Genomic DNA, 23498 nt, shown 5'->3' with positions numbered 1-23498 from the left:
TTAAAACAGTGTTTATGGAAGACAATCTTACTCAGCTACAAGTGATCGCCAAAGAAGAAGAAGAAAGAAAAAAGAAAAAGTCCTTCCTCCAGATAGCAATAATGTGGTAATATTGGGGAAGCATCACAAAATGGTATGTGGATGGCTCGGAATACCCCTAATGCGCTTTTATTGCATCAGCAACATGCTGCAGAAAACACCCTCAAAAACAACACTAATCTGGAGGGAAGCTTAGAAGTGGTTACAGTGATACCTCGCAAGACGAAATTAATTCGTTCTGCGAGTTTTTTATCTTGCGAATTTTTCGTCTTGCAAAGCACGGATTCCCATAGGAATGCATTGAAACCAAATTCCCATAGGAATGCATTGAAACTTGCAAGACGTTTTCGTCTTGCGAAGCAAGCCCATAGGGAAATTCGTCTTGCGAAGCAACTCAAAAAACGAAACACTCTTTTGTCTTGCGAGTTTTTCGTCTTACGAGGCATTCGTCTTGCGAGGTACCACTGTAGTGGACTCTCTTAAATCATGGTGAGTCTAATGGAGTCCAGTCAACCCCTCTTCACAGGGAACTCTGGGAATTGTAGCTCTGTGAGGGGAAGTAGGGATCTTCTACAACTTTCAACACCCTTAAAAATACTGGAATTCTTTGGGGAAAGCCAGGGCATCATAGTGCTTTTAATCTATGGTATGAATGTGGCCCTAGAAGGAGCAATGGTAGTTTGTTCCGTTTCTAGGTATGAGATAGATGTAGGTTGGGACTGCTTTCTAAAATGACAAGTGGGCCCCTTAGAATGAGGAAATGCACTCTGCACGTGTTCAGAGGCACCCTCATCTTTATTGTTATTGCACTGAGTCCTCCCAGCAACTGAAAATGAGAGAGTCCTATTCCCTTTACCCCCCCTGGGGTATAAAAGGAGAAATTATAAAATTATAAGATGCTAGCGCTCTCTCTCTCTCTCTTTTTAAAAAGTGCCTTCAAAAATGCCCAGAATCTTCCCACACCTTCACGGTTTCCCCCTTTGTAAAGCATTCCCCGGGATTAGCTCAAAACAAGCAGTCAGCAAAGTATCGTGAAGACTTCTTTTCCCAGAATCAAGCATCAGGGGGAAATGGAAGGTCGGAGGCCTTTGTGGATCAGCAAGCCTCTTTGAACAGGGCCTTGTCTGGGCTCTGGAGCAAAATCTTCTCCTGGGCTATTTCTTCCACTGTCTTCTTTCTGGACCTTTCAGGGGGGAAAGAAAGAAAGATCAGCAATGGGGCTCAGTATCTGGGACACCCAATCATGTTTAGAGCACAGAAATAAATTTTGAAGGTTCCCCTCTATGTTCAGATATATGTAAACATTGCTATAAGGCAGGTCTGGAGAACCCCCAGATATTGGTGGCCTCTGGGTCCTCCAGACCTCCTGTTCATTCAGAATTAATCTTGATTTGCTTGAACAGTCACTTGATTTGCTTCCAGGCAGTCACTGTTATCGGTGTGGTTACTGAAATTGGGGGGAGGGCACATCTTTAAAGTTCTTAAATGTTACAAATATTATGCATAAATGTATCCTTTTGACTTGACAGCTCAGGAAAGCTTTAACAATCATATAAAATCAACTCCTTTGCCAGTTTCCTCCATTTCAACAGTATTTTGCCTTTGGAAAAACGACTCTTTTCCCGGCCATAATCCCTCAAGCGCGAGGACACGATACACACACCCCACCCAGGGGTAACAATTGCTGAGCAGATAGTTTCCAAAAGCCCATCACCGGACTTGCACCAGGTTGTGAATGTACAGAGAGCTCTATTGTCCTTTGATGATGGGTACTTGAGAGGTGCCTGGACATGTTTTGCCTATGCTAATCTTGTACCAAGGACTTGTCTGGACATGTTTGCCAAGGTTGAACTAGTGTAACCCCTGTCTACCCCTCCCCTTTTGTGACATGTCAGTGATGTAGCAATGATGTAGCAATGATGCTGTATGAACTGTATTCTGGGATATGGTGGGAAACATTTAAAAGTCCTTGTCACCCCATCCTCGGGGTTCAAAATTCCTCCTTGAACCTGTTGCGCAATAAACTTTGGTCTACAGCTATTTGCTCCGGTTGGTGGCTGGACTCCTTCCTTTATTCCGCAGGGACCCGCGGGCTCTGCCCGACGAGCTGGGTGACTGAGCAGCCTTGCACCTAGATTTTTCCATAACACTGTGAAATTCAGTCACATAATCTGCAAATTCAGGTTGTACAATTATAGTCGATTTGGAGCTCTTCAGAAGGGAGCCCTGCTGCCCCTTAGATCAGACTTTTTGCAAGAAGGGAAATGACAGGACCATAAAGCAGAAAGTGTGGAATGAGAATTTCAGTTTCTCTCCATTTATCATTTTTCTAATCTTACTTTCCGTCCTCCACATTTCCACACCAGTGGGTGGGTGGTTTTTGTTGCCCTCGTGACAATTCATCAGCATCTCGGTGCAAATTTCTCCTAATATTCTCACTTTTGTATGCAATTATACACCTTTCTGCAAAGCAATTTTTTTAATGCATTAGTGCATTTTGCACTGATATATGAATTTTTATGCACACTTTACTCTAACATGGGGGTTGGACTAGATGACCCTCGGGACCCCTTCCAACTCTAAAATTCTATGATGCTGTGTGCATTTTTGCTGACATTGCTTGGCTGGAGACCTGCACAGCAAGAGCCAAGGAAGTGTGAATTCCAAAGGAAGGCTGGGCTTCAATTCTTATGGTCTTCTGGAATGTGTGAATTAGGTAAGTTCACCTTTAAATGTGAACCGAATCTGAGTTCTCCCTAACTTCAAACCCTCTGCTCCTATGATTTCAAGCCCAAGCATGAAAACTGAGCTCTGGAGTTCAGCTCTACCTTCTCTCCTCCCAGAAGGGCCAGTGTTTTGAAATCAAAAGCCGATGACTCAACACTTCCCCCTAAACCACAAAATGCCGTGCTTTTTCTTCCCTCTGTTCCACAGGCTCCGCAAAAATCAATTTTGCAAGGAATGCAGCAGGACTGATGGGCATTTGATTAACATGCATTTAATCTGCCACCCTTCATCATGAAAATTCCAAGGATGGGATACACAAATATTTTGTTCTGAATTATCTTATTCAAAAGTATACACGCTGTTAGCAGCAGCTAAGGGTTCCTTATATGGAAAAATGGAGGTAATCTACTATACAGTTTGTCCAAGACTGGAATGATGAACAGTGGGAATTGGCCACAAAAATGCTAAGTTAGCGCACTGTTTGAGAAGTAGATAGATGGGTAAATGTTATTTCTTATTATAACAGGAAGAGATAGTTGCCTGAAACAGGCTATGGACTGACAGTGCTTTGACACATTCAGATGCCTTGTGGAACCATTATGGTAAAGTTATAAAAGAATATGAAACAATGTGATCCATCAGGATGCATGAGGTAGAACACTTCGTTGTATTGAGGCGTATATGATATAAAATGCTCCTGTCCTGTTCTGCTGAGCTGTTAGAGGTTCATGGATTACTTTGAAACCACTGAGTGGGGTCATCCAGAGTTTTGGCGTATGTTATCAGCAATCCTAGAGCTGGATGGGATCCTGAGGGTCATATAATTCAACCCCCTGCAATGTAGGAATGTGTAAGTGGTTCATATGGGGATCAAACCCACAACCTTGGCATTATCAGCACCATGCTCTTACCAACTGAGGTACCTGGTATGCTAATGGCACACAGCTCTACTTCTCTTTTACATCTGCAGGTGAGGCAGTGGATGTGCTGGACTGATGTATTGCCTTATAATGGATGAGAGCCAACAAACTGAAGCTCAATCCAGATAAAACTGAGGGACTGTTAGTGGGCAGTTCTCTAGACTTGATCTCCTTCCGCAGAGCCTGTAAGACAGAGCTATTCTGCCTGGCCTTCAATTTGAATTAGCCTGATCCTCTATTCCCTTTCCCCTTTCCTCTTCTATGAAGAAACCCTTTCTGGGACCCCACATTTAAATTCTTCCCTGGTCTCCTTGCTGGCCCTAGTAGGACCAACTTGACCAGTTAGCCCTGGTGATCATTTGATGTCTACTGACTGTTTTTTGTTTTGTTTTGTTTTTCCCAAAATGACCCCTGAATTTTTGAATTTTATTGATATTGATGCTGCATTTTATGTTGCATTTTATGCTGTTTTATGCTGTTTTTAAGTCGTATTTTAATCAATGTTTTTTATTTGCTGTTAGCCGCCCTGAGCCCGGTTTTTAAACCGGGAAGGGCAGGGTATAAATAAAATTTTATTATTATTATTATTATTATTATTATTATTATTATTATACCAGATGGATGGGGCGCTGCCTGCTCTTGATAGGGTTACGACACCTCTGAAGGAGCAGATGAGCAACTTGGGGGTACTCCTGAATCCATTGCTGTCGCTTCAGGCTCAGGTGGCGTGGAGCATTCCACCAGCTTGGGCTGGTGGCCCAGCTGTGCCCGTATTTGGTCAGGGATAGCCTAAGCGCCACAATCCCAGAGTCGTTCGTGACTGGACTTAACTGTCAGGGATCCTTTACCTTTACCTTTATGCTATGATAGGTTACATTACTACAATAGGTCCTCTAGGTTACATTACTACAATATGTTATACGTGGAGCTGCCTCTGAAGGTGGTGTAGAAAATTCAGCTGGTGCAGAATTCAGCGGCCAGGTTGCTCACTGGGAACATATTACACTGATCCTGGCCCAACTGCATTGGCTGCCAATTGGTTTCCAGACTCAATTCAGAGTGCTAGTTTTGACCTTTAAAGCCTTAAACACTTCAAGGACCATGTTTCTCCTATTAACCAACCTGGACCCCTCAATCACCATCCGAGGCCTTTCTTCATGTGCCCCCTTCACAAGAAATTGGGAGGGTGGCAACACAAGAACGGGCCTTTTCTGTGGTGGCTCCCCATTTGTGGAATACTCTCCCCTGGGAAGCTTGCCTGGCACCTTCATTGCATATCTTTAGGCGCCAGGCCAAAATGTTTCTCTATAACCAGGCATTTGGCTGATTAAAGAATATACAGCCTTTTAAAAGTTTGTGGAAGGGGAGGTTATTGCTCTTGGGGTTTTTTGTATATATTTTGTGTTCTCATTTCGTATTTTTATGTTGTAAACCACCCACAACATTCAGACAAAGGGCAGTATATAAATGTAATTAAAGATAAATAAATACTTTGCAACAAATAATATCTGTGTGAATACAGTGGTGCCTCGCAAGACGAAATTAATCTGTTCTGCGAGTCTCTTCGTCTTGTGTTTTTTTCGTCTTGCGAAGCACGGCTATTAGCGGCTTAGCGGCTATTAACGGCTTAGCGGCTTTAAGAAAAAGGAAACAAACTCGCAAGAACTCGCAAGACGTTTCGTCTTGCAAAGCAAGCCCATAGGGAAATTCGTCTTGCGAAGCACCTCAATAAACGGAAAACTCTTTCGTCTAGCGAGTTTTTCATCTTGCGAGGCACCACTGTATTAGTACAGTGATATAAATAAAAGTGTATTTGCCACAAATAACAGAGTCACTTACCTGTTCTCTACTTCTTCAATGGTATCTGGAAGGGGGACATTGAGGGTTTCAGGCAGAAAGCAAGCGATGATGCCAGAAAGGATGGGAGCTGCTCCGTACATGATTGGCGGCAGGGCGGCAGAGTAGTCCTCCATCATCTTGGCCAACGGGGCGATGATGCCTCCCACCCGGGCCATGGTGCTGCCAAAACCGAGCCCCGTCTGCCTAGGATGGGGGTGGGGTGCAGGGAAAGAAAAGCGGGCCAGAGATACGGCTGGGTCAAGGGATCTCTGGCAAACCTCAAGAAAAAGGCACCTGCCATGCGATCGCCACCAACGGCTGCGCAGCAGCAGTGACACACCTCCAAGCGGTCCAGAGTCTGCCATCCTGTGGCAACCACCTACCCATGCCCCATGATCAGGCCAGATCTGCTGAGGGGGTATGTTCCTTCTAGGAGAGGCTGAGCCAGCACAGAGAGGATGTGAGCAGGAAGAGCAAACCCAACCTCTTGTGCATTCAGGCTTTTTGTCCGTTTGCATTTCTTAGTGCAGAAAGTATTGACCTGATGTGTAGAGATCTTTCCTATTCTACTTAATTCAAGAGGGTTCTCTGTGTGAAAGAAACAAGCAGAAGGTTCGTGATGTTTGGGTTATTCCTTCTGAGAAGCTGAGCACAGCTGGCTTAAACTGGTTCTGTTATATTTAAAATATAAACAAACAAACAACTGGTTCTGTTATCTCTTCTGTCAAGGTCATGCTGACTATAATAGTGAGGCCAGGAGGAGCCTGTGTTTCATTCTCTCTCTTTCTGACTCTCTTTCTTCCTGGTGTGATGTTCTGTAAATAGCGTTACGGTTTCATCTTAAATTGCTGATTTCGGGGTTGTTTTTAAAAGTCTGGAACGGATTAATCCATTTTGCATTACTTTCTATGGGAAAGCATGCCTTGGTTTTGGAAAGCTTTGGTTTTGGAATGGACTTCCGGAATGGATTAAGTTTGAGAACCAAGGTACCACTGTATAGTGTTAAGGTTTTGTCTTATTGTAAGTTTAAGTCAAGTCTGCTGCAACTGAATTTCTTATGGACAGGGCCAATCCTGAATGTATTGGATTTGTGACCATTATGCTCATTTGCCTTCAGTATCAGTAAAGCTCTGCTGGATGAAATGCCATCTTGTCTATTTTTGGGGGGATCCTGCAACGTTTTTACTCTGCTAACTATACATTGCAATCTGCTCTGGATCAATATTGAGTAGAATTTCAATGACAGGTATTTATTGAGATCGTTCAAGGGCACCCTAGGAGGTAGCGAGAGGCACACCTTAGTGCCCACAGGCCCCAGGTTGGAGACCCCTGCTTTAAAGCCACCTCCATTTCCATAGGAGCCCCAGAAGTGGGTAAACAAGGGGGAAACTGTGTTGAAAAGCAGCTCCTCACCTGACAGGCGTGGGGTAGAGTTCCGTCGTGAAAAGGAAGGTGCAGTTGAAGGCCGCTGCCAAGCACCCCTTGCCAATGACGGCTAGCGTTGTCCGGATTGTCTGCAAATCTTTGGGGGAAAGGTGGGGTAGGTCAGAGAGAGTGTGGCATGAACAAAGTGCGCAGCTGAGGGACTCCCTCCCCGCTTTCTATAGGGTTGATGTGCAGATTTGTCAAGAATAATTAACAGACTAACACATTGGTTTCTCATTTTTTTCCAGTCTTAAACTCGGCTCTCCACATTTCTGCAGCGATTTTCGATTTTAATGTCTATCCTCACAGAAATTCTCCTACATTTTAGTGCTGATTTCTCCTAATGAATTGGCCCGCCCACCCATGTCCTCCACCCATGCAAGTAAGAAGCATTATCAGAGTTCAAGGACACATTTCCAGCCAAAACAATCAAGGAAGATGTGGCTGGGGAGGAACTGTAGCCCAGAAAGAGTTCCAGAGGGCCAGATAGGGAGGTCTTGAGGGCCGCATTCAGCCCCTTGGTCTGAGGTTCCTTATACCTGCTCGAAAAGATTGTGCTTTGGGTCTATAAACTTGCTGTGACTGTAATATTGATGCAGAGGCACCGCCACTCAATGGCTGCAGTGCTGATAATAAATCGGAATCACAGAACTGTAGAGTTGGAAGGGACCCCGTGCTTTGTGAGAGTGACAACATTTAGCTTTGTGCATATCTTGGAAATGAAGGAGATCAGAGGCGCAGCATATCTGTGGGAGGTGGTACTCTTTGGGCTTTCAGCCTGTGCCAAAATGTCTCCAGCTGGACACCTTGCAGTGTATCTAAAGGTGAAAGGTGAAGCCTGGCGGAAAGTGAGCCAACACTCACCTGTGGGCACAAAGATGTTGATGATGATGATGATGCCAGCCAGGATGAGGAAGGACGCGAGGCTGATCCTCCTCCCAATGTAGCTCATGGTAATGGTCACAATCACCTTGGCTGGGAAGTCAACGGCCCCAAAGATGACCTGGATGAGGTAGATGCTGACACCAAAATTCTGGAGGTCCATGGCCAGCCCATAGTAGGAGAAGCTGACTGAGAACCTGACGTGAAGATAGAGACAAGGAAAGACTCAAGAAGGCGTGAGAAGAGGCTCCTCCTGCTCTTAACTGTCACCTGACAGCAGCTATTTCCTCAGGCTGCAGTGAAGCAGGGCTACATCATCAGTTCTTGAGTGACCAGCTCCATTGAGTTTCATTCCTGTGGGTCATTATGTTAGGAACTGGAGCCCAAACTTGCTTGCCTTCCCTTTCCCTCCTTGTCAGTTTTTTGCTTTTGTCATGTTTCTTAGAGTGCAAGCCTACAGGCAGCAAAGGCCTTATTTTTACTGAGCGTACGTAAGCCACTCTTGGGACCTCCTTGGCTGAATAAATAAGTGAATTGATAATTTATGGGATGCTTTTGGAAAAGTCTTCCTAACAGAAAACATTAACTATTTTAACGAGCCTTTGACAAATCAATCTCTAAACTGTGGCTTCCCATTTATGGCGCCCGCCCTGTGGAACACCCTGCCATCAGATGTCAAACAAATAATTACACAATTTTCCGAAGACATCTGAAGGCAGCCCTGTATTGGGAAGTTTTTAACGTTTTATGTCTCATGGTGTTTTTATATTCTGCTGGAAGCCACCCAGAGTGGCCAGGGCAATCCAGTTGGATGGGTGGGTTTAAGTAATAAATTAATAATACTAATACTAATAAATTAAATGAAAGGGGAGCATTTAGTCCAGAAAATCTTGATTTTCTGTCTCTTAAATAATCAAACAAATTCTGTAACCCTTGACATTTCCATGAACCTTCACGTTTTCCTTCCACGGAGGAGAAAGGGGTCTGTGCTCCTTTTCCCCAACCAGTGGGGACTACCGGTAGCTTCAGTGAATCAGTGAACCAACTAGCTTCAGTGACTATATTCCAAAGCAGCTCCTTGTTTTGCAAATCTTAGACCTTCCCTTCAGCTGGCCTTTCATGACCTAAGCTGCTAGTTCAAAGGAGAAATCTTTATAAGGCTCGTCCTGAGCAATTTTAATGCACATAAAGATTGCTCAGTCAGAGCTATTACACAGCTCAGATCTAAGGTACAGCAAGTGGATTTTGCTGGAGATGTAATAGTTCAGAGCTTTATGAACAAGAGTTGAACCAAACAATATAGTTTTCTGTTATGATGTCCAGCCCTGAGACCTGTGGTATACATAGGGAAGTATATAAAGGCCAGTATACAAATTTTAATAATAATAATAATAATAATAATAATAATAATAATAATAATAATAATAATAGCTTTCCACACAACTTTCTGGGGTCCATGTACCAGTGATGCACAGGGTCATAGGCAAAGGTGGGCAGAGAAATGAAGGAAAATGTTGCCTTTGTGTAGTAGACTAGTTTCTGCATGTTATGTACTAAGCTTGGATCCTAGAATAGGCAAGTAGGATCCTAGAATGCAACAACTGATTGGCTTGCAGTAGCAGCCCAATCAAACCCCAGGAGGAAGCTAATCAGCCTATTAGGCTGGTAGGATAGTAGAATGCAACAACTGATTGGCCTGCAGTAGCGGTCCAATCAGGCTCTAGGAGAGAAGCAGAATCAGCCAATCAGATGGGACTCGTTGTGTAAAGAATGTATATAAAAGCCTGAGGTTTGGGGGGGGGGGATTCATCACTGTTTTACAAGCTGAAATAACGAGCATGAAATCACTGCAGGACTCTGCGTATATTTCATTGCACATGCTCAGTCATACTGCTGCATCCTCCATCCAGGCAAGCAAGAAGCAAGGGCATGTTTCCAAGCCAGGTCAAAACACTCTAAGAGGGTGCAAAACCGGGCTGGTAAGAGATGTGGTTCAGGAGGGAGACTCTTAAGGGGCAGATAGAAAGATTTGTAGGGTCACATCTGACCCCGGGGCTTGATAATAATAATAATAATAATTTATTATTTATACCCCGCCCATCTGGCTGGGCCTCCCCAGCCACTCTGGGCGGCTTACATAAAATGTCCCCCATCCCTATTTTACAGCAATAAGTATTGCTGTCTATGCTTTGATAATGGGCCACATTGTCAGGCAGTGCCTAAACCTCCATTTCCTCGGGTTCCCAAAGTTGGAATGGAACTCTCTCCATCCTGAGTCTGCTCAGATGAAACAAGTTCTCTCACCACACTATGGAGAGGCAGCAGAAAATGCGCCGGATGGCTGGTGTGCGCACCAGGTCAGAGATGGTGTAAGAGGCCTTGGCTGTGGACAATTCTTTCTCCATGTTGGAAAGCAGAACCTGTGGGGAGAGGAGAGGCAGGAGGTGGCTGTGTAAAAACAGGTGGGTGAGCTCCAGTGATGTCCTTAAGCATGGGCGTAGCCAGGATTTATTTTAGAGGGGGGGGTAGGCATTATGTTGGGAAAGCAGAACAGACATAACTGGTGATGTAATTGGTCAGTTAGTTAAGTATTTTTATTTATTTGCTTGATTTAGGGAGGAGAGCAGCTGCCCCTCTGTCCCCCAGCTATGCCCATGTCCTTAAACAGCCTTTCCGAGCCCGAGACCTTGAGACAACATTGGACTACAACTCCAATGAGCCTTTGCCAGTCAGGGATGATGGGAGTTGTAGTCCAACAACATGAGGAGGGCACGAGGCTGGGGAAGGCTGACCTTCAGCATCAGCCGCTGCTCTTCCTCCTAAAAAGCACAATCAATACACAGCACAAAACTAGATTTTGGTGAGAATTGATCGTGTGATTTACCCTAGGGAAATTTGGGTTAACATTAGCAAATAGGAAGTTCTAGGGCCTGTTTTACACAGGCAGCTTCCCTTCCGTGAAAGCGGGAATTTCCAGATAGTCTGTTTATTGAGCATTTATCCTAATTCTCCCCACCCACAAAGTTCGACTATTTATTGAGAATTTACACTGATTTGCCTGCAGGGAACTAGGTTGCTACTGTGTCAAGCAAATGTGATCCCACACCTTCCATTGTGCATTTCCTCACTGTATTCCTCATATCTCAAATAAAGTCCAAATTTGGGAGGGAAGTGAGTTACAGGATTTCAGCAGGTCAGTATGACTTGCCCCTAAAGTTTTGCAGGAGTAAATAAACCTTCACCAGGAGGTGCCCTGATTCTAGCAGGCTTTGCTCTCCAGAAGCTCCCAAGATTTCTATTTTCTACATAGATTCAGCTGGATTTACAGCCACCTGGATATGGAGAGCCACCTCCCTCCACCGGCTTCATACCTCTGTGGTGATGCTGGCTCCAGCTTCCTCCTTGCCATTGACCCGGGCAACCCTCTGGAGGACCTTGACAGCTGTGCTCGCCTTTCCCGAAAGGAGCAGCCAGCGAGCTGACTCTGCAAACCACCTGTGCCAAAGACGCCAAGCCTCGTCATCTCGGCCAACAGTAAAATCCATCCACAAACCTTCAGGTGGTAAAATGGAACTGAATCCTTTTGTTGTTGTTTTCTCAAGGAGGGAGAATTTGATTAAAGAAAACGAAGAAAAGAAAAGAATCCTGACTTGACTTTGCTTGCAAACATTTGAATTGACCCTGTTTTCTCATTCTAATCCAGTTCTCTGTCTGTGGTCTTTTTTTAAAAAAATGTTTTTATTCATTTTTCATGGTACAGAAAACACCTTTTGCGGAAACAATTGTTACAAAAGTAAACCACAAATGACTTGTCCCGATAAAATTACAGACTTTTGTCATGCTATGTAATAAAATTCCATTTGATCACTCTAAAAGATCACGCCACATTTTCTCCATGAGCGCTGGGTGTTTTCCTGCCACGGCCCGAACAATTTATGTATTTGGTAAACATTTGCCATATATTATAAAAGGAATAGGGATCCTGCTTGCCCTTTGCCACTCTGACTTGACATGTCAATTTCTCAGCCAGTTCTATTGACCATACACTGGTGTACCACAAATCGCTATTAAGCCCAGTGCCAGTTTTCCAACATCTGGCTATTTCCATATGGGCAGCTGTCAATAGAAAGACCAAGAGGTCATCATTGGGGTAATCTTGAGCAGGTGAGAGCATAAGGCCAAGCACAGGATACATTTCAATTGTTTTGTTATATATATATAAAGCTTATTTATTTGAAAACAGCATTCCAGCATCTCTTTGTATCCCAACACAGCACCCCGAGGAGGAGGAGGGGTCTGATCTGAGCAGAAGAAGTAGAAGAAGAGTTTGGATTTGATATCCCGCTTTATCACTACCTGAAGGAGTCTCAAAGCGGCTAACAATCTCCTTTCCCTTCCTCCCCCACAACAAACACTCTGTGAGGTGAGTGAGGCTGAGAGACTTCAGAGAAGTGTGACTGGCCCAAGGTCACCCAGCAGCTGCATGTGGAGGAGCGGAGACGCGAACCCGGTTCCCCAGATTACGAGACTACCACTCTTAACCACTACACCACACTGGCAGCACAACATACCAAGAGTAGAGGAGAAAGACAAAGAAGGGCACCGAGAAAGTCAGCTGCAGCCACTGCCAGTCCGGGATGCCGTAGGCCAAGCCAGCCAGCAGGATCTGGCCCAGCGTGTACACGAAGCCAGTGGCCGCAATGGAGATGGTGCGGTACTTGGTGGGAATCCACTCCACAACTGGAAGGGAAAGGAAAACACTTTCAGGTTTTTGCCTTGCCACTCACACCCGACAGATCATCCGGCTGGGCCTTCCGGTATGAAATTTAGACCCTACATCAGGAGTTGCCGACCTTTCTTGGGCAAGTGGTAGATTTGGAATTCTGAGAAAGTGTCAAGGGTGCCTTTGACAGAATAGCTGCCATGAGGCCAGGCATGGAGAACAAACCAAGTCAGTGCAAACTGAAAAACAGCAGGAAGAGAAAACAGTCTCTGCAAACTGCAGGTTTTAAAAAGGATATTCATTGAGATATTTCATGGGCAAGATATGAGGTACTGGTGGGCACACTGGTGCCCATGGTCACCAGGCTGGCAACCCCTGTAATACTTGCCACCCATTTTGTACTGAACTTTTCCCACTACTGCATCAGAAGATTGGCTCATCTAGCTCAACATTGCCATAAGGGCATAGGAAGAGAGGAGAGTCCACGAGCTTCCGAGGTACAGTGGTGCCCCGCAAGACGAACGCCTCGCAAGACGAAAAACCCGCTAGACGAAAGGGTTTTCCGTTTTGGAGGCGCTTCGCAAAACGAATTACCCTATGGGGTTGCTTCGCAAGACGAAAAAAATCTTGCATCCCCCCGCGGGGTTTTTTCGCTTTTTTCTCCCTTTTCTTAAGCCGCTAAGCCGCTTATCAGCTGTTCCACTGATAAGTCGCTTAACAGCTGATCGCTGGAAGCCGCTTGACAGCTGTAGCGCTAATCTGCTAAGCTGTCAAAGGGCTTGCTTCGCAAGACGAAAAAACCGCTAGACGAAGAGAATCGCGGAATGAATTCTTTTCGTCTAGCGAGGCACCATTGTAGTCTGTTCTAGTGGTTAACATCTCTTGCTGTCAGGAAGTTCTCCCTAATGTTTAATTTCAAACACAGTTGCACCATGCATTTGTCTAACTGCTTATGATAGTCACAGGTTGGTTTTCAGTTTCTTCCCTAATGATCCCTAGCATGGGATTTGCCTTTGTCACAGCGGCCACATACTGGGTCAACCATTTCACTGCGCTACCCACTAGGACCCCCAAGGTTCCAGTCCTGGTCAGTCACTGCCAGTTCAGACCCCATAAGAATATATGTGAAATTAATATTTTTTTTTACCTTGACATGCAACACTTTACACTTGTATACACTGAATTGCATTTGCCATTTTATTGCACACTCATTCAACTTGGGGAGGTTCTTTCGGAACTCTTCACAATCTCTCTTTCTTTTAATGACTCTGAACAATATAGTATCACCAGCACGCCAGACCACCTCACTGTTCCCCCCTAACTATAGATCATTTATGGACAAGTAAAAAAAGCACAGGTTCCAATTATGAGCCTTGGGAGACCCCAATTTCTGCATCTCTCCATCCATTTGGAGAACTTTCCATTTATTCCTGATCCACAAAAGGGCCTCTCCTTTTATTCCATGCTGCTATGCTTTCTCAGGAGTTTTTGGTGCAGTACCTTGTCAAAAGCTTTTTGAAAGTCTAAGAACACTGTGTCAACCGGATCACATCTATCTATATGCTTGCTGACACTCTCAAAGAGTGCCAGGGAGACAGGACTTGTCCTTGCAGAAGCCATGCTGACTCTGCTTCAGCAAGGCTTGTTCCTCTGTTTTTTTGGCTACTTTATCTTTAACCAAAATTTCCACCAGTTATCGTAGGACCAACATTAAGTGAACTGGCCCATCATTTCCAGGTTCCCTCTTGAATCCCTTTATAAAAATTGGTGTTGCATTAGCTACTTCTCATATCCTCTGGTGGATCTGAGGCACCAGTTACATAATTCTGTTAAAAAATCAGCAATCTCACATTTGAGTTATTTGAGAAATGCTGGGTGGATGCCATCCAAACCTAGCAATTTGTCAGTTTTCATTTTGTGTATTAGGGCTAGAGCTTCAGCTATTGTCACCACTATCTGCCTCAGTTCCACCAACTCCCTAGTCCAAGGTAGCCAACAAGATACCATCTAGGCCAGGCTTCTTCAAACACGGCCCTCCAGATATTTTGAGACTACAATTCCCATCATCCCTAACCACTGGGCCTGCTAGCTAGGGATCATGGGAGTTGTAGGCCAAAAACATCTGGAGGGCCAAGTTTGAGGAAGCCTGATTTAGGCCAAATGAAGAGTGTCCTGTGGCCAAACTCCTCTGTTTACTGTGGTACCCCAGGTTAAGTACTTAATTCGTTCCGGAGGTCCGTAATTAACCTGAAACTGTTCTTAACCTGAAGCACCACTTTAGCTAATGGGGCTTCCTGCTGCCGCCGCGCCGCCAGAGCACGATTTCTGTTCTCATCCTGAAGCAAAGTTCTTAACCTGAAGCACTATTTCTGGGTTAGCGGAGTTTGTAACCTGAAGCGTATGTAACCTGAGGTACCACTGTACTTTGAGAAGTGTCCACACAACTGGCTGGCCTTGGTCTAGGCTGCTTTGCTACTAATTATTGACAGACATATCCTCCATTAATGAATCAAATATAGAATGTTCAGATGAATCTCTACATTGCGCAAAAGTTCCCAGCCAGCACCACTAGCTCCTCACTTACCCAAACAGGCGATGCTGAGGCCAAATCCAGAGAGTGCCATGCCGCTCAGGAACCGGAAGATGCAGTAGGCAATAAAGTTGGGCGAAAAGGCCGCACAGGTCCCCATCACTGCCATTTGCATAAACGACCAAATGAGGAGAGGCTTGCGGCCGTACCTGCAGGCACAGAGAAGCAAAAACAGCTGGATTACCAAGGCATTGGTGGTGTTGGGGTGGGTGTGGCCACAGGTGGAGGTGGGTGGAGCAAAGAATGCTACCTTTGTAGAGTAGGCTGAGTTCTACACACACTTGCAGACACCCCTCTCCATTCTCCCTCCAGGACAACTGAATTGAACTGACCCCCCCATCTCTGCCTCCTATTCACGGGGGTGAGTTTTTAATGAGGTTGCCCGATGGCTTCCTTGAATCATGCCGATTTTTAGACTGTTTCGAGTGGTACTTGCTGTGCTGGTTCAAAACTGTTGACATTGTATGGGGGAGAAGATGGCTGCCGTACATTTTATGCCATCTCACCGTGGCAAGACGGTTTGAGCATATTATACAAATCCTGGCCCAATTGCACTGGCTACCCATTAATTTCTGGGCCCAATTCAAAGTGCTGTCTTTGACCTATAAATTCATAAATGACTCAGGACCATAATACCTCAAAGACTGCCTCTCCCCATATAAACCGACCTGGACTCTGTGGTCATCACCTGAGGCCCTTCATCATGTGCCTCCTCCGCAAAAGGTCCTGAGGGTGGCAACACGAGAAGAGGCCTTTTCTGTGGTAGCTCCCCATTTATGGAATGCTCTCCCCATGGAGGCTTGCCTGGCACCTTCATTATATATCTTTAGGCACCAGGTGAAAACATTCCTCTTCTCCCAGGCCTTTGACATTTAACTATCTTTGGCCTTTTAGAAATGGGCAAGATGCTTTTAATGTATTTTTTTCTCTCCCCCCCCCCTTGGTTTTAATGTATCCATGTGGGGTTTTTGTGTGGCTGGTTGGTTGGTTGGTTGGAAGTAAGTCACTCTGGGTTGCCTTGGTGAAGATAAAGCCACTACCAGATTTACTAAATAAATAAAATGATTTTTTTAAAAAAAACACACACACTGTAAACTGCTTGAGGGCAGGGACTGCCTTATTACCAGTCATTTAAGCAGCTCCAAGAGCCTTTTCTCAGTTAAAGAGCAGGATGAAAATTGCTCCTCATAAGATATGTTGATTAATTGACTAAGATTCCTTGGGACAGTCCTATAGCTAATTAATAATGTGGACGATATCATTTGGATTCCCCAGAACTCCATCTTGTCTCCAACTTCCTCCCCCAACAGTGCCAACCCCAAGCAGGCCGTACCACCCAACTTGCTAGTATTTGTATTGTATTGTATTTGCCTTATATTGTATTATATTTCACAAAGAATAAGTGGTATCGGGGAAATGAGGTGGCAGTTGGCAGTTGGTTGGTTATTCTTTGACTGAGACTGTGGGAATGCGGTGACTTCAAGCTGACGCCTGGGTGTTGTGACCTGGGACCCAGGTGAATGTTGTGGCCCAGGAAGTATGCCAGAACCCAGAGCACACACAAACCTATGCTTATATCCTCTGTCTCTTTTCCCTCGTTTAACTGTCCGCTTGCTAATTAAAACCTTGAAACTAAAACCAGATGCAGGTGTGTTAGTTAGTTGGGAAATGTTTATATATCTGTTTTCCACACTTAATGCAACGAGTGTTCATTTTAAGAATCGAAAAATCCGTTTTCTTGTGTCCCTGCACCCCCAGTTAGTGAGCAAAAGACGCATTTCTGAGTTTGCTATGCAAAGCGGTGCCCTTTCACTCATTACCTGGCAGGAAGTTGTAGACCTTCCAAAGCAGAAACTTCCATGCCAAGAGGACAATAAATTCTCCTGACCCGGACACGTCTTCATGTAGCAGATAGCAGAAAAGCAACATTTTGTATGAGGCAGAAGGGTAGTGAATTGATAAACTCTGTTCAAAACCATCGGTTGCCCTGGTGCGGTTAGTAGATAGGAGCATGCTTTTTGTAAACCAATTAGAAGTGAACATACGTTTTGAAAGAAAAAGGACTAAACCCTCTCTTGGGCTCAAGGGCAGTTCAGCCATTGCCAAGATTTCTTTACCTTCAAGTCTTGTTTAATTCGTCTGTTTTATCACAAAAAGCGAATTCAGCTTACCTATCGGACAACCCCCCAAGGACCACTGCTCCAACCAGCACGCCAGCCATGTAGATCGACTGGGCCATATCCCGAAGCTTCCGTCGCTCACAGACCAGATCCCACTGTTGTAGGAGAAGGAGACTGGGTCAGGGGACAGAAGCTCGAGAGGAGCATCCTGGGCCACGGAGCCGTGGGTTTGGGAGGGGCTAAGGTTGCCATTGCACCCAAGATTGTTGCAGTTGCACCCTCGACAGGCAATGGGACCCTTTGCTTCTTCTTCTTTTTCTCTTTTTCTTTATTAAAGATTTTCTCGATTTACGAAAGTGTTTGCAATGTCTCTCGTATTTTTTCCCCCATGTAACATTTTTACAAATCAGTTTCGTTTGTTGAGACATTAGGAAGAAAAGGGAGAAAGAGGTGGAGGGGGGGAGATGGGTCAGGGTGGGGTCGGGTGGCGATGTTTCTATTTTACGTACTATATGTAGGGTTTGGTGTCAGCGTTGCTTGTGCAGGTTCTTTGCTGTTCGCTTGTGTTCTTTTGGTGGTGAGAGACGTTGGGGCTGGCCGAGGGTGTGGTTATTCATTTGTGGCTGGCTGTGGCGGTCTTTGTTTTCGTGTGTGAGTGGGGTGGGTGGGTGTTTTGGATCAGGTTAGCCATATTGATTTGTATGCTGTTGGTGGATTTTTGTCATTGTCTTGTTGGGCTGTGTATGTGATAAAGGGACCCTTTGCTTCTGTCCACACCCAGTGCTCAGCTCTCAAACCTGAGAAGCTAGCCTTTTGCATGTGTGTTTCTGAGCATATGCAGAGGGCCATTCCCTAGTTACCAAATAACAGCAGTGATTTCTGTACAGAACAAACTTTGGTGTGCAAAGCTACCCAGATGCAAGGCTGAATGAATGCTGAGTCTGGCTGGATTGCTTGCACATCTATCTGTTTTTATAAGAAGGCCTGGCAGAGCACAGAATCGCCTCCAGCACCCACCTTCCCACCCCTGTGGCTTGTTATAACATGACAAGGGTGAAGGGGGAGCTGAAGGACTAGAATGCAGGACAAAAAATTTTGCTGTCTCCTGAAAAACCAGCTGCTCCCTTGGCTCAAGATCACTGCCAGCAGCAGTGCCTGCTGGTTTTGAATTATTCTCTTTCCAGCAGGGCTGTCAATTACCACCCTGTTTATCCACCGGACGCAAACACCCCATGCGGATCCTGTGGCTGAACCCCTTGTTTGCTGGAATGTCCCAAAGGCTCACTTTCCCTCTCTCTCCCACCTTCTCCCTCTTCCTTGCGGGGCAGAAGTGGGGTATCAGTGGCCCTCCAGATGTTGCTAAGCTCCCATCGTCCCTGATCATTGGCCATGCCGGCTGGGGCTTATGGGATTTGTAGTCCAATTGGAGGGATACAGGTGCCCCCCCCACCACACCTGGAGGGCTCTGAAACAATTGTTCTTCTACGCTCTGGGCTGAAGGAAGCTGAAGCCCACAGAACCCTGTAAGGCACACACACACAGAGATTTCTCATCCACTTACAGAAATGATGGAGATGGCCAATTACTGATTATTATTATTCAAGATAGAACAGAGCCTCCATGTAGAGGAGCAATGTACCACTGAGTACTGCCTGCCCTGCTTGAGGGCTTTCCAAACGATCGAGAACACAGGTTGATGGACTAGATTTCATGAGATCCAGCAGTGGAGGCTCTCGGCTATCGCCTGCTCCGTAGTGGTGCAGTAGTGAGAGATATGGGCTGGGGCTTGGGAGACCAGGGTTCGAATCCTCGCTCAGACATGATTGGCTTTGGGCCAGGCGCATGTTTTTCAGCCCAGCCTTCCTCACAGGGCTGATGTGCAGATAAAAATGGAGAGGGGGGAGAACCAGGACCACCACCTTGAGCTCCTTGGAAGATGGGATATAAATGGAGTAATGAATAAAGTAACATTTGGTTTTCTGGACAGATTATATTGGGCTTGGCTCCAGATTTAAATCCTACCATTCTCATTTCTGATGCACAAATCTATCTACCTATCTATTCCCACCTCACCCCATCTTTCTTCCCCGCCTCAGTTTCCTATTTGTAAAATGAGAACAACTTCTTTCTTAATTACATTTACATCTCATCATTCCTCCAAGGAGCAAAAGGCACCCCATTTTAACCTTGCAACAACCTTGTGAGGTAGGTCGGGCTGACAGACAGCGACTGGCCCAAGGCCACCCGGTGAACATTGGCGCTGACTGAGAGAAGGGTCGGAGCATGTGCAGACTGCCCCAAATTCAATCGCCAACATAGCTGGAAAAGACCACTCCTCCAGCCCCAATCCCACACTGGCTCCTGTTTAGCCCTAAAACAAGATGAGACGGGACCACCCGAAAAGTTTACTTCAAGAGGAGAGGAGGGGAATAGCAAAGTTATGACCTTGGGGGGAGTTGGACAATGGTTAAAGCAAAGCTACACAGCGACAAGTGAGGAAACAGCGAGGCTTTCAAAAGGCATTTAAAAATAATGTGAGGTACTTTGTGGACAGTCTCAAACCTAGAAGGCCTCTCCAAAGGAGCTCAGCAATTGACACAGAGGTGGGCCTCCAGACTACTCCTCTAGACTACAACACCCATCATTCCTGACCATTGGCCATTCTGAAGAACCATGAAGACCTTACCCTTTTCTTTTTTTAAAAAAGGGGGGAAGAAGTGCTGTAGCTCAGTGGTAAAGCATCTGCTTTGCATGCAAAAGGTCCTGGGTTCAAATAACGTCTCTGGGGAAAGCTTGGGAAGTTCCTTGCCTGAAACCCTGGAGAGCCACAGCCAATCAGTGTGGCCCAACTGTGCATACGACACCTACATTGCTATGCTGTTATTATTGCTTTCCAAACTCCAACTAAGGATGTAAGGAGGCAGACATTTCCGTCCCATTCCATGTTCCTCGCAATCAGCAGCGTTTCTGTCCTGCTGCAGCTCAGCTTCTGCTGAAACCAGTGCTATTTGTCTCTCTATCTGCTGTGGCCGAAACCAACATAATTAATTGCGTAAATGGCTATATAACAAACTTCCATGCATTTCAGCAGAAGGGGGATGTCAGAAACAATGCAGAAAACAATGTGATTATTTATGTAACATTTGTGGACCGAATAAACCCAACAGTAGCAATTTGCTTACATAATTTCCCTTCCTGACCTCGAGCGCACATGCGAAGGGTGGTGATTTCTGCTCCCATTCCCATTTCTGATGCAGTTATCCGAAACCCTGAGATGCAGCACTGGAAACCACTCCAGAACTGCTCAGACTAAATCCCTGCATCAGTCTTTCTCAAACTTAGGTCTGTAGCTGTTGTTGGACTACAGCTCCCATCATTCCTGACCACTGGTTCTGCTAGCTAAGGGTGATGGGAGCTGTAGTCCAGCAACAGCTGAGGAACCCAAGTTTGAGCAACATTGCCCTCCATCAATATGCATTCATTTGGCATATAATATGCTTCATTACGTCCCTGCTCCCTTTCCGACTTTTCCATTCCTCCAAGCTAGCCTTTCCCCTCTTCCCCTCTCACCTTGCTGACAATGGTGGAAGTGTATGTGGTCGTATCATACACCCATCCATCAGCACACAGCTCGGTTTCCGCCTCAGTCAGGTTTGCCTTGGTGGAATTGGCATCAAGGAGATGCCACTGGGGATGGACAAAACGCCAACACTTTTCCGGCTCCTCTTTGCTGTTCATGGGGATACCAACTCTGAGCAGGTCGCTGGCTTCCAAAGGCCAAGTGGTGTTGGGGTACCCACTGCTGTTGGTGGAGATGTGGATCTGGCAGCGATGTCCTGGGATGGCAGCGGTGAAGTTCTGGAGAAGGTTGTGACCTGCCATCAGCACAATGGGGATGGACAGAAGCATGGTGTGGATAAACTGGAAGCGGCCCATGCCTCCGACTTGGTCCAGAAACTCTGCGAAAGTCATGGCGTTCCAAGAGATTCCTTGCTTTGGGGAGTTGCAGGCGGCTTGTGTAGATCGATGGAGCGATGGACAGGCAGATAGACCTTGCGAGCCCAAAAAGCAAATTCTCTCGGCGTTAAGGCAAGATTCAAAACCCTGTGGTGGGAAAATTAAGGCAGATCAGCTTAGCAAATCCGCCACAGCTGGAAAGATTTGGTTTAATATGAGCCTGGTTGTGACCGCAGGACCTTTGGAGGCGATGGCTCTCTCGCTTGTGGAGGAGACAAACAAAATCGTCTCGCTAAAGGGAGTGTCTTAATTTACCTAACAAACAGCTTTCAACAGGACAGCGGGATCGTTTTGGATCAAAAATGGCTCAAATTATCTCTCCGGGAAGCTGTGGGTCTTCTGCCAGTCTGGGAATGGAGCCACACACTTGCTAGAAGTCTGTGCGTCTTCTCTCTCACACTCACCATGTACTACTCAGGCTTCTTTTGGTGTTTATTCTTCAATCCTGCAAGAGGAATCCACTCTTTGGTGAAGGAGGAAAACTTCAGAAGCAGCCACAGGTCAAATAATGTTCTCTCCTCACTTTTGCCAGGGAATCTTACTGGCTCTCCCCTTTACCAGGTCTTTGAGTGGATTATTTATGTAAAACAGTAAGCAGCTCACTCCGTTAAAGTTTTACTCTTGTTTTAAGGGATTAACTAAAAGTTTTAGAAAGCGAGTGGAGAGCCAGAGAGATGTGGAAGAAAGTGCAGCAACAGCCGGCAGAGATTTGTAACTGTCCTCATTTAGGGTTGGGAATGTGTCAATCATGTGCCGCGACCACCCCTCATTCTCTGCCCCACCCCACAAAAAGCTTGCTGGTCACTGGTCACCCAAACAGTGTAGATTGAAGATTTGCCTAACCAGGGTGTTCTTTAGCGGAACAGTCGATGCTCCGCAGTGCTGTGGATCTGGTGGTTGTGTGGCACAAAACTTCAAAGTTGTAAGTGCCGAACCATTGCTTATGTAGTATGATGGTGCATAGAGGGGGTCTGGGTGCATGCAAGTTTCTGGAGGAGAAGTGAGTCAGCAGAAAAGAAAGAGCAAGAGAGGACCTGGGTGTGCATAACTTCCCCATATGCTCATAGATATGCATGGATTTAAATGAAGGGTGAGGAACCTCAGGCCAGGGGGAGGGTGCAGCCCCCCTCCCCAGACCTCTTGATATCCAACACTGCAGAAGGAAAGACATTTAGTCTGGCTTTGGTGAAAAGCCTTCGATAGTTTGGTACTGTCAGGTTTTTAATGTAAGATGTTAACTTAAAGACATACCCATATTGTACTCCTACTGCCAGCGGACTATAGACTGCGTGCGATCGAGATCGAAAGTCACTGTGTGCATTATCCCATAATCTTTGCTTTAACATCTTTTGGGCGCCTTCATAACCCAGGTAATACAGTTGGGGGGGGGAGACAGACCAATAGAGGTGGCTTTTTTAGCCATGGTTTTCTGCCATTTGCTGACAAATTCCTCATTGGTCAGGTGTTGGTACAAACCCTTCTCTAGATTAAACATTGAAATCCTGAGCCAGTGTTTTAGGGCAGCCCACCACGCTTTAGTTGAAATTGGGCATTCACCAGCTTCTAATAGAAGTACGGAGTTGGGGACGCAGTTGGGTACCTGCAGCAGAGATCGTAGAAATTTTGCCTGAAAAGCATCTAGCTTTGGCAGGTCCCCATTATGCCAGACATTTGCTGCATACAGGAGTTGGGAAACGGGTTTTGCGTTGAAAACCCTTAAGGCTGCTGGAACATATTTGCCGCCACATATTTTTAAACATTTACAGTGGTACCTCTGGATGCGAATGGGATCCGTTCCGGAGCCCCATTCGCATCCTGAAGTGAACACAACCCGCTTCTGCGCGTGCGCCGGTCGTGATTCGCCGCTTCTGCACATGTGCATGACGTCATTTTAAGATTCTGTGCATGCGCGAGCGGCGAAACCCAGAAGTAACGCATTCCATTACTTCTGGGTCGCCACAGAGTGCAACCCGAAAAGGCTTAACCTGAAGCATATTCAACCCAAGGTATGACTGTAATGCTTTACATATGTTGGAAGCTGCCCAGAGTGGCTGGGGCAACCCAGTCAGATGGGCGGGATATAAAAAAATAACATTATTATTATTATTGCGGAATAGGATGTCCCTTTTCCCATTGGAGAAATGTTGGAGGCTGTGCTCTATGGCTTCTCTATATGCCTCTGTGTTCTTTCCAGGACATGTCTCCATCCTCAGACT

General features: G+C 45.8%; 1 protein-coding gene across 1 annotated transcript; it reads right to left on the bottom strand.

The window, feature by feature from the left end:
- Positions 1-815: 815 nt before the first annotated feature.
- LOC310833716 (solute carrier family 22 member 6-A-like) lies at positions 816-21461 on the bottom strand. Its single transcript, XM_083716478.1, has 10 exons — positions 20836-21461; positions 17317-17420; positions 15140-15294; positions 12404-12572; positions 11204-11327; positions 10137-10252; positions 7815-8029; positions 6939-7047; positions 5526-5729; positions 816-1222 (listed from the first exon to the last, which is right to left on the bottom strand). The coding sequence occupies exons 1-10, from the start codon at positions 21235-21237 to the stop codon at positions 1135-1137; spliced, it is 1686 nt and encodes a 561-aa protein (XP_083572604.1). The 5' UTR covers positions 21238-21461; the 3' UTR covers positions 816-1134.
- Positions 21462-23498: the final 2037 nt, after the last annotated feature.

This window comes from Podarcis gaigeae (assembly GCF_964106915.1).
Source record: "Podarcis gaigeae genome assembly, chromosome: 16".
Taxonomy (NCBI): Eukaryota; Metazoa; Chordata; class Lepidosauria; order Squamata; family Lacertidae; genus Podarcis; species Podarcis gaigeae.
The sequence above is the reverse complement of the archived record's forward strand: the minus strand, read 5'-3'. Positions and strand labels throughout refer to the sequence as shown.

Coding starts and splice junctions, on each gene's coding strand:
- LOC310833716 (XM_083716478.1), bottom strand. CDS start 21,237: ATGACTTTCGCAGAGTTTCTGGACCAAGTCGGAGGCATGGGCCGCTTC. Junction 12,573..15,139: donor CCTCAGCATCGCCTGTTTGG/GTAAGTGAGGAG, acceptor TTTCCCTTCCAG/TTGTGGAGTGGATTCCCACC. Junction 10,253..11,203: donor GAGCCAGCATCACCACAGAG/GTATGAAGCCGG, acceptor CTCTCCCCACAG/GTTCTGCTTTCCAACATGGA.